The sequence below is a fragment of the Alligator sinensis genome, unplaced genomic scaffold, assembly GCF_000455745.1.
Source record: "Alligator sinensis unplaced genomic scaffold, ASM45574v1 scaffold172_1, whole genome shotgun sequence".
NCBI classification, from domain to species: Eukaryota; Metazoa; Chordata; order Crocodylia; family Alligatoridae; genus Alligator; species Alligator sinensis.
Window position 1 is genome coordinate 1,055,704 of NW_005842168.1, and position 14,339 is coordinate 1,070,042.

Consider the following 14,339-nt stretch of genomic DNA (forward strand, 5'->3'; position numbering starts at 1 on the left):
GGGCAAGACGTGGGCTCCCCGGCCTACGTGCCACATGGACAACCCTCCCACCTCCCTGCACCGTGCAGGAGGCCTTCTGCCTGCTGTACTGTGCACCCATGTGTCGTCCATCCCCTCCCTCCCACCCCACTGGATCGTGTGCTCATCCCCGGGCCATACTGCACTGCTCTGCCCCACCCCTGGTCCAGAACTGGAGGGGCCACAACTTCACCCCTTGCAGACTGCATGTGGCCCGTGGCCACCAATTGGACAGCCCAGCATTCGATTATAAAGTGTTCTTGTTGATTTAAATTGATAACAACCTCGCACAAAACCATAAGCAATGGCATGATACAACTGTGGGTTCAGCTGAGATTTTTTCCCCTCTTTGCCATTTCAATAGCATGTATGCTCTTTATCTCAGCATGAATTAGTAATTAAACTGTAACCGTATAGAAACATGGCAAATGTGACTTACAGAATAGCTAGGGCAATGCCTAAAGTAACAAGTTTTATTTACTTTTTTGATCATAAAAGTTATTTGAAATGCTGAAAATGTCCCAGTCACTATGTCATGAAACTGGATGCCCGACTTGAACATAAACAAAGAATACTTTCTCGTCTCCGGTTCCCGATGTTTGGCTCATACTTGGAACCCTGTTATTGTCTCAGCCTTATATTACGCCATAAGAAATTAACTGTAGCGTTTCTGTAACTGCCTCTGCAATGCTTATACATATCAAGTCTTTGGGAAACAATAAATCAGCACACTCTACTCACATATTCAGCAAAAATTGAAAAGGATTGAAAATGAGTCCAACGTAAAACTTAGGCTGTGACCAAAACAAGTGAAAAGTCATTGGCTCCTGGTAGTCATTAAGCAATCAAAACTTATGTAGCGGATTCAACTTAGAAACTAAATTTGCCCTGCCTATTTCTTTTTACTCAAAGGAAGCTGACTTGCTCACACCAGAGAAGCATCACTGAGAGTAAATCTATTTGCACCAGAATACTGATTTACAGAACCTGACATTGAAAAACTGCTATCCTACTAGTCCAGCCTTAGCCTTTTAAATTATTTTTTGATAATTATTAAATTATTATTAGATCCAAATGTTGCAATGTTACAAGTGTTATGATCCTTGAAAACAAACCTCAAATCCACCCGTGTGGCTGCAGGTCAAATGTTTCACCCGATCTTCCTTTGCTCTGCGGATGCTGTTTTGCCATTGGGATTTTTGGCACTGAATTCACACAGGGTCTAGTCCTAGTGTCAACACGCACAGAGCGAGTAATTGGACAGTGCATTGGGGACTTACATGGGGGGGAGTGGAAGACAAGGATCCTGCCCCTCTGCGGTGGCAGGCTCCTATTTCACCAGTTAAAATAGATCCTGTGGATCTTCTTCATCATGGATTTACTGGCCCCATTATTACTGTTTGCTTCTACTTCTTTCTACAGGTACAGTGAGATAATGCTCCCTGACAGAAAAAAAAATTATATATTTGACAGGCTTGTTTCAATGTACACAGGCACCACCCAAGAGCCTAAGCTGCAAAATCCCCTGCTTGAGAGGGGATTTGTGAGATCTGTGGGACTTCTGTGATGGTGCTTTGAGATCTTTGCAGAGAAATTGCTATAGAAATGCTGGACATTTCAGAATATATTAATACAACAAATATAATGAATGGATTAATATCCCCGTCCCTTATTGGGGTTCTCAGTCTGAGCATTTATGGACCGCAGTGATAAGAAGTATAAAATTATTTTTAGAGACAGCGATTGACTGAGAGCCTGAAGTTCGGATCCTAGTGACTCTTCAAAGCAAGCATCACCGTATTTCTCTATGGAACATATGACAGTAAGTTTCCTTTTCTAAGCAATAGGAGCCCTGTGCACTTATCCAAAGATATAAAAAGTCACCAAGGTAGATTTTTTTTAGAATATTTTTTTTTTAATAAAATCTAAATGAAGCTTTGTCGTACAAAATACTTGAACTATTTAAAATGAGCAAGTCAGACCAGGCTTTAGTAGGATGGTATCATCAAGGCATTCAGCACAGCATGATGCCAGGTGATTACATCCTTTTTGGAGCAGTTGCACTCATACGTACCCTTCCCTGGCGCTCTCCAAAGGTGGCTGATGGGGTGGACTGGTGAGGGCGGATTCCAGTGGATGGTGTCTTGAGGGTATCTCATTGTTAGGTGACAGGAGACTTGGCGCTGGTCCGTTATGGTTGGCGCTGGAACCAGTGTACATGCCTGGGAGGCAAACAAACGTCACATATGGCACACTACAACGAGCATCTGCAGGAGAATGAAGGTTTGTTTAACACCCCGTTAGGACACAGGCCTACCCCTGAAAACCACCTCCTTTTTGTTTTTTAAATAGGAAAAACAATGGTAGCTTATCAGATTCGACAGCATCTCTCCACACTGAAATGGTAACGGAGACCTACAAAAAGCCCTTGGCACTGGTTTGTAGAGTACCTTTGTACTCCTTTGCAATCAGAAGCTAATCATATGTTAATCCTGCAACCCTGGTTTCGGTTTGATGAGTGTGATTTTCCTCCCAGTAGCACCAGTGTAAATTTCCCCTAGCCGCACTGAAGCCAATAGGGTAAAGCTCATGACTTGCATCTGCATTACTCTACTGTCCTGAGACAACACATAAAACAACTATGGTAACATTGGCCTCTGCGTTTCATTGGGGCCAGGGGTTAAGGGAGAAGATGCGTCTCTCTGGCTTGCACCGACTCTGCACCTCCGCGCCATGCAGATCCTGAACCATGCGATGCTCCACAGGGTACAGGGATATCGCAGTGATGTGGAGACACGCACGCTCCCCCTTCTGCACAGAGGAGGGCAGATCTGGATGCAGAAGACCCCACTGTAACCAGAGCTGGGGTGGTGTGAGGTGGCCCAATGCCACTTCCAAACCCAGGAGCCTTGGTCTTGCAAACTCTTGGTCTCGCAAACTCTTGCCTCACACCACATACTCCAGTGAACAGTTTTTGTGAGTATAATGACACTTCCTGACTGAGCAAGCACTACTTGCACGGGACTGGATGTACAAGATCGCCTAGCAGCAGCTAAACCACATAATCCCTTAACGACTCAATCACTCCACACTCTATGGATCCCAGAACCCCAAAAGTGTTGTTTGCTGCACAGCAAATGATGTTGCTTTTGTACTTCATTTAAAAAAAAATCAGTTTAATTTGGAAATGAATCAACCAGCATTGTATTGACATTGAGTTAGACAGATTGAACCAATTTAAAAATACATGGTACCATCTCGGATCTCAGTAAATTTAATTAAAAGTGGAATAAGGATAGCTGTTAGGAGTCTCTCCCTCAGAAGCTAGAAAATTGTACAGCAGGGCTGTCAACTGCAAGATGAAGCATATCCAGAAGAGAAGAAACTGGCTAAATATTTGCATATTGCCAAAGAGACAACGTGATGTTTTCTTTAAAGCTATAAAGGGTTTACGTGGCACACTAGGCGGTCCCCAAATGGGCCACTGAATGGATTACAGCAACCTGTACGGGAGTTCAGACAGGTCCCAATTCTGCGGACGCTTTGGGATCATAGAAAAATAGAGCTGGAAAGTACTCCAGAGGTCATCCAGTCCAGACCTCTGGGCAAGTGTGAGTAACTTAAAACACGTGGGAGCCTCAAGCTATGTTCCCTCCAGCGACTTCTCTGGTCTTTGGATCAGGCCCATGAAAAGCTCCACTGAGCTGAGTGGGCTCAAGCGCACGTGTTTCTAAGAAAAAAACATAGTCATCAAAATCAGTTGACTACCATGGTGCACATTATTATTATGAGAAAGAGACTTTACTGTGAAGTCACGGCAGCATATTTCCACCAAGCATCAACTCACGGCTTAAACAGAACGCAACGCTTTCATCCAGCAACAAGTGACAAGACTACTTGTCTGTCCATCCCTGTATCAGAAGTGTGTGCATTTGAGGGAGCACTTTGTTGGCTAATTTTGTCTTTGGCACTAGACCATGGCTGGCTACCCAAGTTATGTCATCAACATTCAAATGATCTAGCTAAGGGAAAGAAAATGCTTCGTTTCACACATGTCCCACAGCCTGTATTTAATCACAGACATCATTTGATTACACATCTATTTTTAAAAATGCCATTTATACCCATTTCTGTGCTGGCACCTAGCTCCACACTCTAAAGGCATATTTATTTGGCATTATTCTGATCAGTTGGTTCATTTTATTGAAGGCTAAAAGATATTGGCTGGCCCTAAAACACTTTGCAAATATACTCAGGTGTGTAAAGCGAGCCTTTGCAGAACTGGTGCCTTTCTGACATTTTTGGTAATGATTTTGGAAGGGATCCAATCCAAGTTTTGACACTGTTAATATGAAGAGCAAGACAGTGATCTGTCAGATTTGTTTCTGCTTAATTAGACGTATGCATGTGAGTTTTAGTTTTTCCCTGATATTGGATCACTACTGGCTGGTTTAACCAGACTTAAAGAGTCTCTCCCTGCAACACCATTTAAATAAAATGTTGAGTAGTTTATACCCATGTATGCATGCTTGAGGTTGCTAATAAGACTAAGTAGAGGCAACATGATTTAAGTCTCTTTTGTATAATCAACAAAACACCATAAAGTATACAGATACTCCACTACCATTGCAGACGTTGGAGGGCAGGCCCATGGGTAGTTGCAAAGTCCTGTTGTTCAGGCTGTGAAATAAGGAAAACCAAGTTGGATGTCATTGCATTTGTGGGGTTGCCACCCAAAGCTCTCCCTGTGGCATTACATATGAGTAGCATGGGAAGTTAGAGCCATGCGGACTCTGCAAGGGAACCTTCTGGGTAGATGATCAGAAGCTCAACGGCAGCATCTGTTCCTCTAAGATAAAAGAGTGGAAACAACTACAGCAAGATTCAATTCACCTTTTCCAGGGACTGCAGATCAGTCCAAAACCTCTCATGAACAATACAGTGAATAGCTGCTGACAGATCTAAAAGAAGTGTGGATGCATAATGCCTGTCTGCTGCCAGAGGGCAATGACCAACCAGCCTGCTTTGTCTTGGTAGCTAAGGCCGGACTAAAAGGAGCTCCACAAGTCAAATGGCTCCAGATGTGAGAACGGGTTTGTCAGCACTGTTCCAGACACCTTTTCCAATAAAGGAAGATTAATGGCAAGAGAACAGGTAAGGAGACTGTCACGATCCTCCTGTGGGTCTCACTGCGCTGTATAATATACCCGTTTTCAATTATGCAGTTGGTGGTCTCTGAAGATAAGCCAGGGCCTTGAGCTAGTAGCCGATCACAACTAGCTCCTATGGCTCAGCATTAGGGTACATCTGCAGGATTACAAGGGGCAAAATGCTGGCAGGGCTGTGAATAACCAGCACAGTTCTCTTTCCACGCCTTTCAAACGGGCACCTTCCTGTCAATAATCCACTCAAAGAAAGATAGCTCTATCTGACCAGGGGCGTTCTACTTCCCAAGCCCAAGCCTGGCTCAGGAAGGCTTTCTGGTTCCCATATGTGCTGTCCCTTAACCCATGGGTACACCACACCGGCCGTGTCATTCAGAAGGGTGTTCCTGACTACTCTCTCCTGGCAGTATCTCCACCTTGGCAGCTACACACCTGGAAACCACACCTCAAGCTTCTGCAGGGATGTTCCCCTATGATTGCTCTCCAGGCCTTGGTCTCTGCTGTCCTGGAGAGAACTCTGTAGCCGTCTTACTGGCACATTTCTGGGTTTAAAGTGTGTGAGCAGGAGCAGTTCTGGGTGGGACGGGCCCAGGAACCTACCTGCTGGGACCTACTGCCATTGTGGTATCATCATAGCCATGCAGTCTGAACTATTTCAGTTCTTCGGTGAGTGCAGACCAAGGAAAGGTCATTCTCTTAGCAAGGGGTTGCATGCAAGAACAGTGCCTGATCCTGAGGTGTCCACCACACCCTTTCAAATATTGAATCAGAGTCAGAGGGAGAAAGGGACATTCAGGCCGTCCCAGAACTGGGACCAACATCTATGTGAATGAGATGACAAACTCCTAAGTGATCCCATCCAGGAGTAAGAAGATGCAAGCTGTACATACCTATTGCTCCTCTGGTTGGAAAACTGACCCAAATAGGGCTCTTTCTTCCCCTAACACTACACACAGGAGGAGAAACATGGTGAGAGGGGCGATCAACGTTCGCTCTGTCCCATCCAACGTGCAAGGTCTTGGTGCAGCGCACTTGCACCTCCGGTGTTCCCCTTACTGGGGATGTAAAGGAAGGCTCTTCATGAGCCATGGGGAAACAAATGTGCGCGTGCCTAGAGACGGTGGGGCCTTCCTGGAGCAGTGAAACATCTGTGCGTGACGTGAAGCAAACAAGAATGGTTTGCTTGATTTCCTCAAATATGCCAAGCTCGTCTATAATGGGAGCGGGAAACGGAGCCAAACTAGAATGACAGCTGACACCACCGTGCACTTTGCTAACATGGAGTTTCTGCCTATAATTAAAAGTACATTTAGAGCCATGTGGCTCACACAATGGGATCAGAAAGTAGTCATTTCTGCTGAGTCACTGTGAACCACGCTTCTCTTTGTTTAAAGCTAAAGCTTTTATTTATTTTACTAGTGCAAAACAAGGCCACTACGAACGTTATTTCCTTCACAGAGGTAGGCCTTGCTACGAACAATCAGCGCTGCTCAAAAGGCCTCGTTTTAACTGTTAAATGCTTTGACCTCCACATTTTCCTTTCAGCTCCAAGCCCCAGGAAGTTTGGATGTGCTCGGTTTTTGGATTCCTTTACCCTGCTGCTGTTAATGGGACTTCTGCCTGAGCAAGGACTGCAAGAGCAAGCCCTTTACTCCCCGGGCAAGTCCTGTCATTTTTTGGTGGCAAATTGTCAGGGAAGAATAAAAACATATAATATGACACAGTGAAGCCACAGCTGCCTGCTTGTCTTCACTATGGCTAGGGACAGGCATTCAAAAACCCTGAGCCTGAACTGATTCAATCTTTGCAGGTTAGTCTAACCTGGCTAGGCTAAATCAGTTTTGTAACCAGACAGACATCCCAGAAATGCAGGCACATGCCTGCAGTGGCTCAGGCTAGAAGCCGGGGGGTGCTAAAGCCGCCCTCCCTTCCCTTGTACAGGGCTGAGCTGAGGGGGCTGTGGCTAGGCCCTGGCAAGACACTATGATTAGAGAGGGGTCCCTCCCTCCTCTTGATAACAGAGCATTTGTCAGCTCTGTTATCAGCATTTAACACCCCATCAAAAAACAAAGCCTGGCTCATTACAAGCTCTTCTTAAACAGCTTTTTCCAAAGGAAAATGCATACTAGCCTCTGGCTTTTTTACTATTCCTTCCATCCAGGAAGAGCACACACCAACTGCAGATGCTTCCTCAGCCTGACAAAGGGTTTTTTTAAAACCAAAAGTTTGCTAAGAACATTTTTTTCCAACTATTTAGTTGGTTTAATAAAAGATACCAGATTTACCCAAACAACCTTGCCTGCCTTTTTCCAAAGGAAGGAATGCAGGGGCATTACCATCTGAGCTGTTGATTACCTCCAAAAAGCAGATACTGTCCTATCTGCCTGACACAGCATTAGGTAACATACCACATGCTGGCTACAGTCTGTTGTGGGAGAGAGGAAGAAGGGATCTCTGCTTAAACAGTGAGTGGTGAGAGGAGGGGAGGGGGGCACGGGGAAGCCAGCAGACCCTGCTGTGCCTGCAAGTCTCCGCTGGAGCTCCAGCCAGGGAGCAGCGGGGAGGGGACAGCTCTGCTGTGGAACAGAGAGCCTTGCCCAGCCCAGAGAGCATGCTGGGATGCTGGGGGTGTCTGGTTTAGCTTAAACCAGCAAAGGGTCTGGGACAGACATTGCATAAACTGGTTTGACCCAAATCAGTTAAGTCTGATACTACATTCAACCAGGTTTGTCTCAAACCAGTTTCAGCTATTTTCAAGCTGGGTTATGTGCATTGAACGTCTGTTCTGTTGCAGGTTTAAACCAGTTTCTGATCACTTAAACTGGTTTATGTGTAATGTCTGTCCCTAGCCTAAGGAAATTTTACCCCATTTGGGGGGCAGGGCCAGAGCCTCCATGCTGCTGACCATAGGCAACTGGTAGGGGGGGCAGGGCACATGCTCCCCCCCCCCCCCCCCAAAAGGGCCACCCCTGCCGGTGGCGGCAGCTTCTGTGGATGCTCGCCAGCCCCGTCCCCACCACTGGCTTCTGGGGGTGCCCCCCCCAAGACACAGGAGACACCAGTCGCCCATGCTGCTGACCCACTAGATAGACTGCAAAGCAGGCTGTGGAGAGAAGAGGAACTAAATAGAGGGGAACTTTGCATCCCTTTGGCCCGAAAGGTGGAGGCACCACATACGGCAAGAACAGAAAGAAAGTGCTGGACTCTATTTAGGTGGAACTAACAGCCAAAAACGTCTGAATACAAATGGTGCAGGAGAGAGCTGCTGCTATTCCAGCCAGGGTGGGATGACAAATTGCATCCTCCGGCCTTGGCAGAGTTTCCTACATTGACCCAGTTAATTGTACAGAAAAGGGAGGAAGCAGCATCTTTGGGACAGCACCCAGCAAACTGTGGGCGAACACAGATACTAACCATGGCACTTAACAGCAATCACTCCTTAGGGACAGCCGCTGATCACTTGTGGCCCAGGCCTGCTCCCACTGACATCCATGGAATTTCTCTCTTCCTATGGCAGAATTAGACCCCAATTTGCAAAATGCCATGGTCTTGCCTAGGAAAATCTCGTGTTATGGAAACTTTTCTCTGACCTTGGGAAATCTCCAAAAAAAGATGAAGATTGTGTCTTTGTTCAATGTTTCTCAAATGTCTTTTTCTTTCCAGTCCTCCCCACCATCATGCCTTCTTCTGCCAACGCAAAACATTCCCCTCTGTGCAGAGTATCATGTGAAAACCTTACAAATGACTTAAGCCTGCTTTTGCGATCCAGCATTTGGGACTGTGCACCTCAGGCTTCTTAACACATTAAGTACTTTGGTTTATAAATACATGTCATCAATCAAAATTTTAAATGGTTTAACCTTTCACCTTAACATCTGTTACCAAAACAGTGCTCTGAGCATCTGTGATTAGGGCCTTTTTAGAACCTGGGCCAAGTAAGAGCAAAGAACAATTATAAAAATGCAAGCCCAGAGGAAAACAGAAAGAAAACCTGAATGGAGACAGAAGCAGCATGTAAAACTCCCTTCACTTGCAAAGTTGCTCAGTCTGTGGTACAGTGTTCTGTGGTATCACTGAGGCCCAGACTCTGTAACAGCGAAGCAATATTGCAATAGAGGAGGAAAATTAAGGAGTAAGCTCTGAGCATCTCTGGACCGTGGGTTCCTCTTCATACCACACAGCATTCCTTTTCCCTTCCTATCTTCCATGGGCCCAAGCACAAACCTTGCTTTGAAGCTGGACGCAAGGGATGGGAACTTTTTTAAAGCATTTAATTTCTGTGTTGCTGGCTTTCAACCCTGACGTGTTTAAAAAATGCTGCAGCTTTAACTTGGAAGAAAAAGAAAAGTCCACAGTAATCCAAGTAATCCCAATGGCACAGTGCTCAGCACATTAATATCGTGGTTTCTTTGAAAAAAATAAAAGAACATTTTCATGTGGAATCAAAAAGGACATTATACAGCGTATTTGTCCATACAGGGCACACGGTAGCGTGTTGTAGCCTGATTCGTCCTGAAATATTACACTCATTTAGTTGACAGTGAGCATGTCATCGCTGCACACACAATGTGACAGTGTGGCTGTCCTCTTCCTTGGATCCCGTGAAGTTCAGCATTACATTGTGTAAGCTCTAGATGATGAAGGAAAGAGATTTTTGCCTCTGGAATGGCAAGCCAGGATTACATGAGGTCACATGTAATTCATTGTGAAAGTCTCTCTCAATCCTGGATGTATTTCCTGTGGGTCTTTCCCATGGGGGCTATGTGATAGGGGGTCTCACATGAAGCAACCCAATGGAAACACAGGAACAGATGTACTAACACTCAATTTTGACAGCACCCTAGAGCCAAAAGAGATGTCCTAGGTCAGGAAATCATACCAGAGACAAACTGGCACTGCTGTCAACCCTGGTGCACTCATGAAACAGTAAGTTTACTTCTACGGCTGTGACTCAGACCCCTGCACCAGGCCAGAGTTTCTAAAAAAGCTGAACTCCCACTCAGCCCCAAAATACCTTAGTCTGGCACCACGAGGGATAAAGCCAGCCAGCTACCTCCTGGCGGATCAGGCACCAGGACTGACCTGAAGCCCAGTACATCAGGGAGAGAATTATGAGGCCTCCGCAGCCTGGAGAAACCGGACCCTTGAAGTCTATGCTCTTTCTTCTGTAATATTGCACAGGGCAGTTGTGCCTGCCTATGGGACTGCGGGGCTCAGACTTCTGACTCAAATGCTGGACATCTCTTTATTGGTTTGTTGTGAGCTAACAACTTGCTTCCTGTCCTCTAACAGGGTTTTGTGTTGCTGAAAGCCATTTAACGACTTAGGCTGTTCTTGGGATAACTCACTGCAGCCCATCCTGAAGAGGTGTTATGCCCCGTCAGCATCCGAGCAGATGCAGGTGCATGACGGGCCCGGGGAGGCATGATTGGGCCTTGCTGGATTCTCAGCAGACATGGCGGTCAATCCCAGGGGTGCTGGGTGGGGGGTCCCTAGCAAGTTTGAAGGGCCCAGGAGAGAGCTTTTTAAAATTAAACGTGGGATTCTTCACCATCCATGCAGTCATTTCATCTCCTTACAAGTCTCAGTGAAGGTGTGCAGGCATCCCATGAGTGTCTCAATGGCATCATCAGAAAGAAGGATCACTTTCATTTCCCATCAAATCCTACATTATTCAACTTCCTGAAAGTAACTATTTAAAATAGACTCAAAATAGGTATCTAAGTGGTCAACTGAGGCACATTTTTAAATTTGGACTGGAATAAAGAAAGTGAATCCTTATAAATTCAGTACTTTTCAGCATTGTTCTAATAAAACCGAGTATGTTTTAGGGCTGTGGGAAGCGTCAGTCCCTGATTTGATTCGGTGGAAATTCGGGCCGATTCGGTAGTTGAATCTCCAAATCCAAATTGAATCAGGAGACTAACTTTTTAATCACCCTGAATCAAATCAGAACCCTCCGAATCGATTCGGAGAGATTTGGAAAGATTCAGCAGTTCAAACATAGAGACAGCTTTAAATGTTTTCTCTACATACCTCCAGGTAGCAGGTGGCTTATGAACGCTGTAATGCTGGGGTGCATGGAGTGTCCCACAGGAGTGCAGGGGGCTCCCCAGCGCGCTCAGCAGCAGACCCAGAAGTGGACCAGAAGCACTTCCGGTCCGCTTCTAGGCCCACCGGGGAGCATGCAGGGGACCCCCTGTGCCCCCTGGCTCAGCAACTGATGTCTCCTGGGTCTGGGGGGGGCAACTGGGGTCCCTCCGCGGCTGACAGCCAAGCCAGTGGTAGATGGGGGGCTCCCAGCACACTCCCCAGTGGACCTGGAAGTGGACCGGAAGTACTTCTAGTCCACTTCTGGGTTCGCCACTGAGCACGCAGGGCCACCCCCCCACACACTCCTGTGGGACGCTCCATCCAGCGTTGTAGCATTCACAAGCCACGCCTGGTATCTCAAGGTATGTAGAAAAAAAAATTAAAGCTGTGTTTATGGCCGAATCACTGATTCTCTGAATCAGCATCGAATCTTCAGATTCGGATTTGGCTGAATTGAATCGGGGATAGTGATCCGAATCAACGAATCGAATCACTGTCCCCAATTCAGGCTGAATCTGAATCGAATATGGCCCATTTCACACACCCCTGGCATGTTCAAGAAAAGTCATGAGGACTGTTCTTGGTGTTCAAGGAACTTTGCCCTAAGAATTTCTGCGGTCTAAGCCCCGTCTGCCCTGGACTCCCTTGTGCCTTAACAAAGCAATTTAGGGCATCAATAAAACAAAACCAATTTAAGAACTGATCTACTACCACAGTGGCAAACTTATTTTATAGATGCTGGTTTAATTTGCATTCGAAGTTATTAAAATTGCACTAAAATAACTTAGACGAATATAATAAATCAGTCTAGGCCTCATTTCAAGTGGTTTAGGCCCATCTCTGTTAAAACAGTTCACCACCATAACTAGATTGACCTGAACCCCAGTGCAAGTTTGGTAATTTAGATCAAGATTAGCTTCTCAAATGCTATAGCCTAGGGTCAGGGCATTCTCCTGGGAAGTAGAAGTGGTGGGTTTAAATCCTTTCTGGTAGAGAGGGGTGTCTAGATCCCAGGCCTCCTATCTCCCTGGGTGAGACTATGATACAAAAGATGGAGAGGGGGTACCAGTACCACCATGTCACTTAGGTGCTACTCTCATAAGATGTTCAATGTTCTGGATCCTGGGATGATCGTGCCTCATATGCTGCAGTGACTCAGACACCTACGCTCCAGAGGGTACAGGGGTTCAGATATACTCCTGGCACTTACTGTTTTGTATTGGCTTGCTCTAGACAGCTTTCTGCTCAGCTTAAGGGCTCTCGGACTCATGTTTCAGGGATGCTTCCATTGACTGCTTTGGGGGCCTAGATGCCTCATTCTTTTTCTTTGAATCTGCACACCTAATTGTTGGGTGTTGTGATGCCTAAGTTGAAGGTGCCTAAGGAACCAATATGGATTTTGCCCACGGTGTAAATAAAACAAGAGCAGATGCATCAGTTCCATGGATAATGCATTAGATTCATCGTAGTTCTCATGGTCAGACTTCATACTGACACAAGGGTCCACTGAACTTCACTGAAGATCGGAGCCCAGTAGTCATGGCCCAACTCCAAGGGTGGGAAGAGGGGGATAGAAAAGCTCAGGCTCATCTCAGTTCAGGTCATTTTAAAAAACAAAGAGTAGGGCCCAAACCCTCAAATGGTATTTAGGGACCTGACTTCCATAAAAACCGAAGGGGAAGATCTGGGCCTCCGTTTCTAGTCCTTTTCCCCACGAAGGTATTCTGAAAGATTTCCCTGCAGCTAGAGAACAGTCTGTGCATTGTGGCTGTCAGTCTCCTGACACTGCCTAGTGCTTGCACTGACTCCTCCACAGGAAAAAAGCAAACGGGAAAGAGCTCTCTGCACCCATACGCGTCTGGGAACTCACCAGTGCAACGCCCTCTGTGTTAACAGGAGAGATGGGCTTGCAACAGAAGAGACTCCTACACTTCAGATAACACACACATGGCACACCAAAGTCCATGGGAGTTTGCAGAAGGGTTCCTACTTTTGTCCAATCATTACAAAAATAAAGGAAATTAAACAAAATGTTATTAAAGCAAGGCGTCGTCCATATAAAAGTCAGGTTGCAGCTGTAGGTCTAGTCATTTCTATTCAGGTGACACCTGATTATCATAGACCTTAATATTCTGCAAGCTCATTTGCTCCCTTGCAGTCCCCGGTGAAATGAAGTACTGTTTTGGAGTGGAACAGTGGCCCTGTCTCTGAATATGTTTCCCTTTGTTAAACTCCTGCGGTGTTATTACGGAGCTGCTGTATTCATGTAGTGCAAAGACCAACGCAAACTTCAAAGCAAAAAGAACAAGGATAGCCTAATTGTCAAACCTGTTGAATACCAACAACTTCATCCAATGTTAATGGGAGCTGCGTATTTGAAAACTCAGACTTAACTTTTGGCACACAAAATGATGTCCTCCTATTTTTCAGCCTAGTGGCTTGATTTTCCACAATGAAAAATTAGGCCTAAGATCTTTAATAAATCTGAATTTATATGACACAGATGGCATTGTATTTATTAGAAATATTCTTACCTGCTATTAAGTCATGGTGACCTACAGATCGCCCACATTTCCCATCCAAAATGTGTTGTGAAGATGTGTGGAGTTGCTGCATAGCTAAGCATTCACTTAGTACATCTTGTTCGATATCAGTACATGAATGTAGCTATAAGTGGAGGATAAAACAAAGAGATTTTATTTCAAAGTAAACCGAAGCGTAGCTAATTGAATGCATATGGCTGTTTGCTTATTGCTTATGTATAGAAGGAAGGAACAAAACGGCATTCTTAGGAACTTAGTGTAATTGAGGATATACCTACTACTTAGCATTTCTAATTAGAGATCATTTGGGTTTTCTTAAGCACACAAGTTAAGTGTGCTAATCTTAAATCAACAGCATTTTGGTTCAGAAACATAATGTACCCTGTGTTTCTTCAAATTTTATGGAGCAATTTATCTGCATATTTCTAGGCTCTCTGTAGCTCCTTGGGTTCTCTGGAGAAAGGATTGCATCATTTTTTTTTCGTAACGGCGACACTTGGAAAGACATTTGATAGGGAAA

At 45.4% G+C, this 14,339-nt stretch overlaps 1 protein-coding gene across 1 annotated transcript in view; it reads right to left on the reverse strand.

Annotated features, from left to right (window-relative positions):
• The window catches only part of GLIS1 (GLIS family zinc finger 1), a 155,011-nt gene that overhangs the window by 38,637 nt on the left and 102,035 nt on the right, over window positions 1–14,339 (reverse strand). Inside the window, exons 5-6 of the mRNA XM_006025799.2 lie at window positions 13,811–13,943; window positions 2,093–2,240 (exon numbers count right to left, since the gene is read on the reverse strand). Coding sequence (XP_006025861.2) covers window positions 2,093–2,240; window positions 13,811–13,943 — 281 coding nt within the window. The remainder of the gene's footprint in view (window positions 1–2,092; window positions 2,241–13,810; window positions 13,944–14,339) is intronic.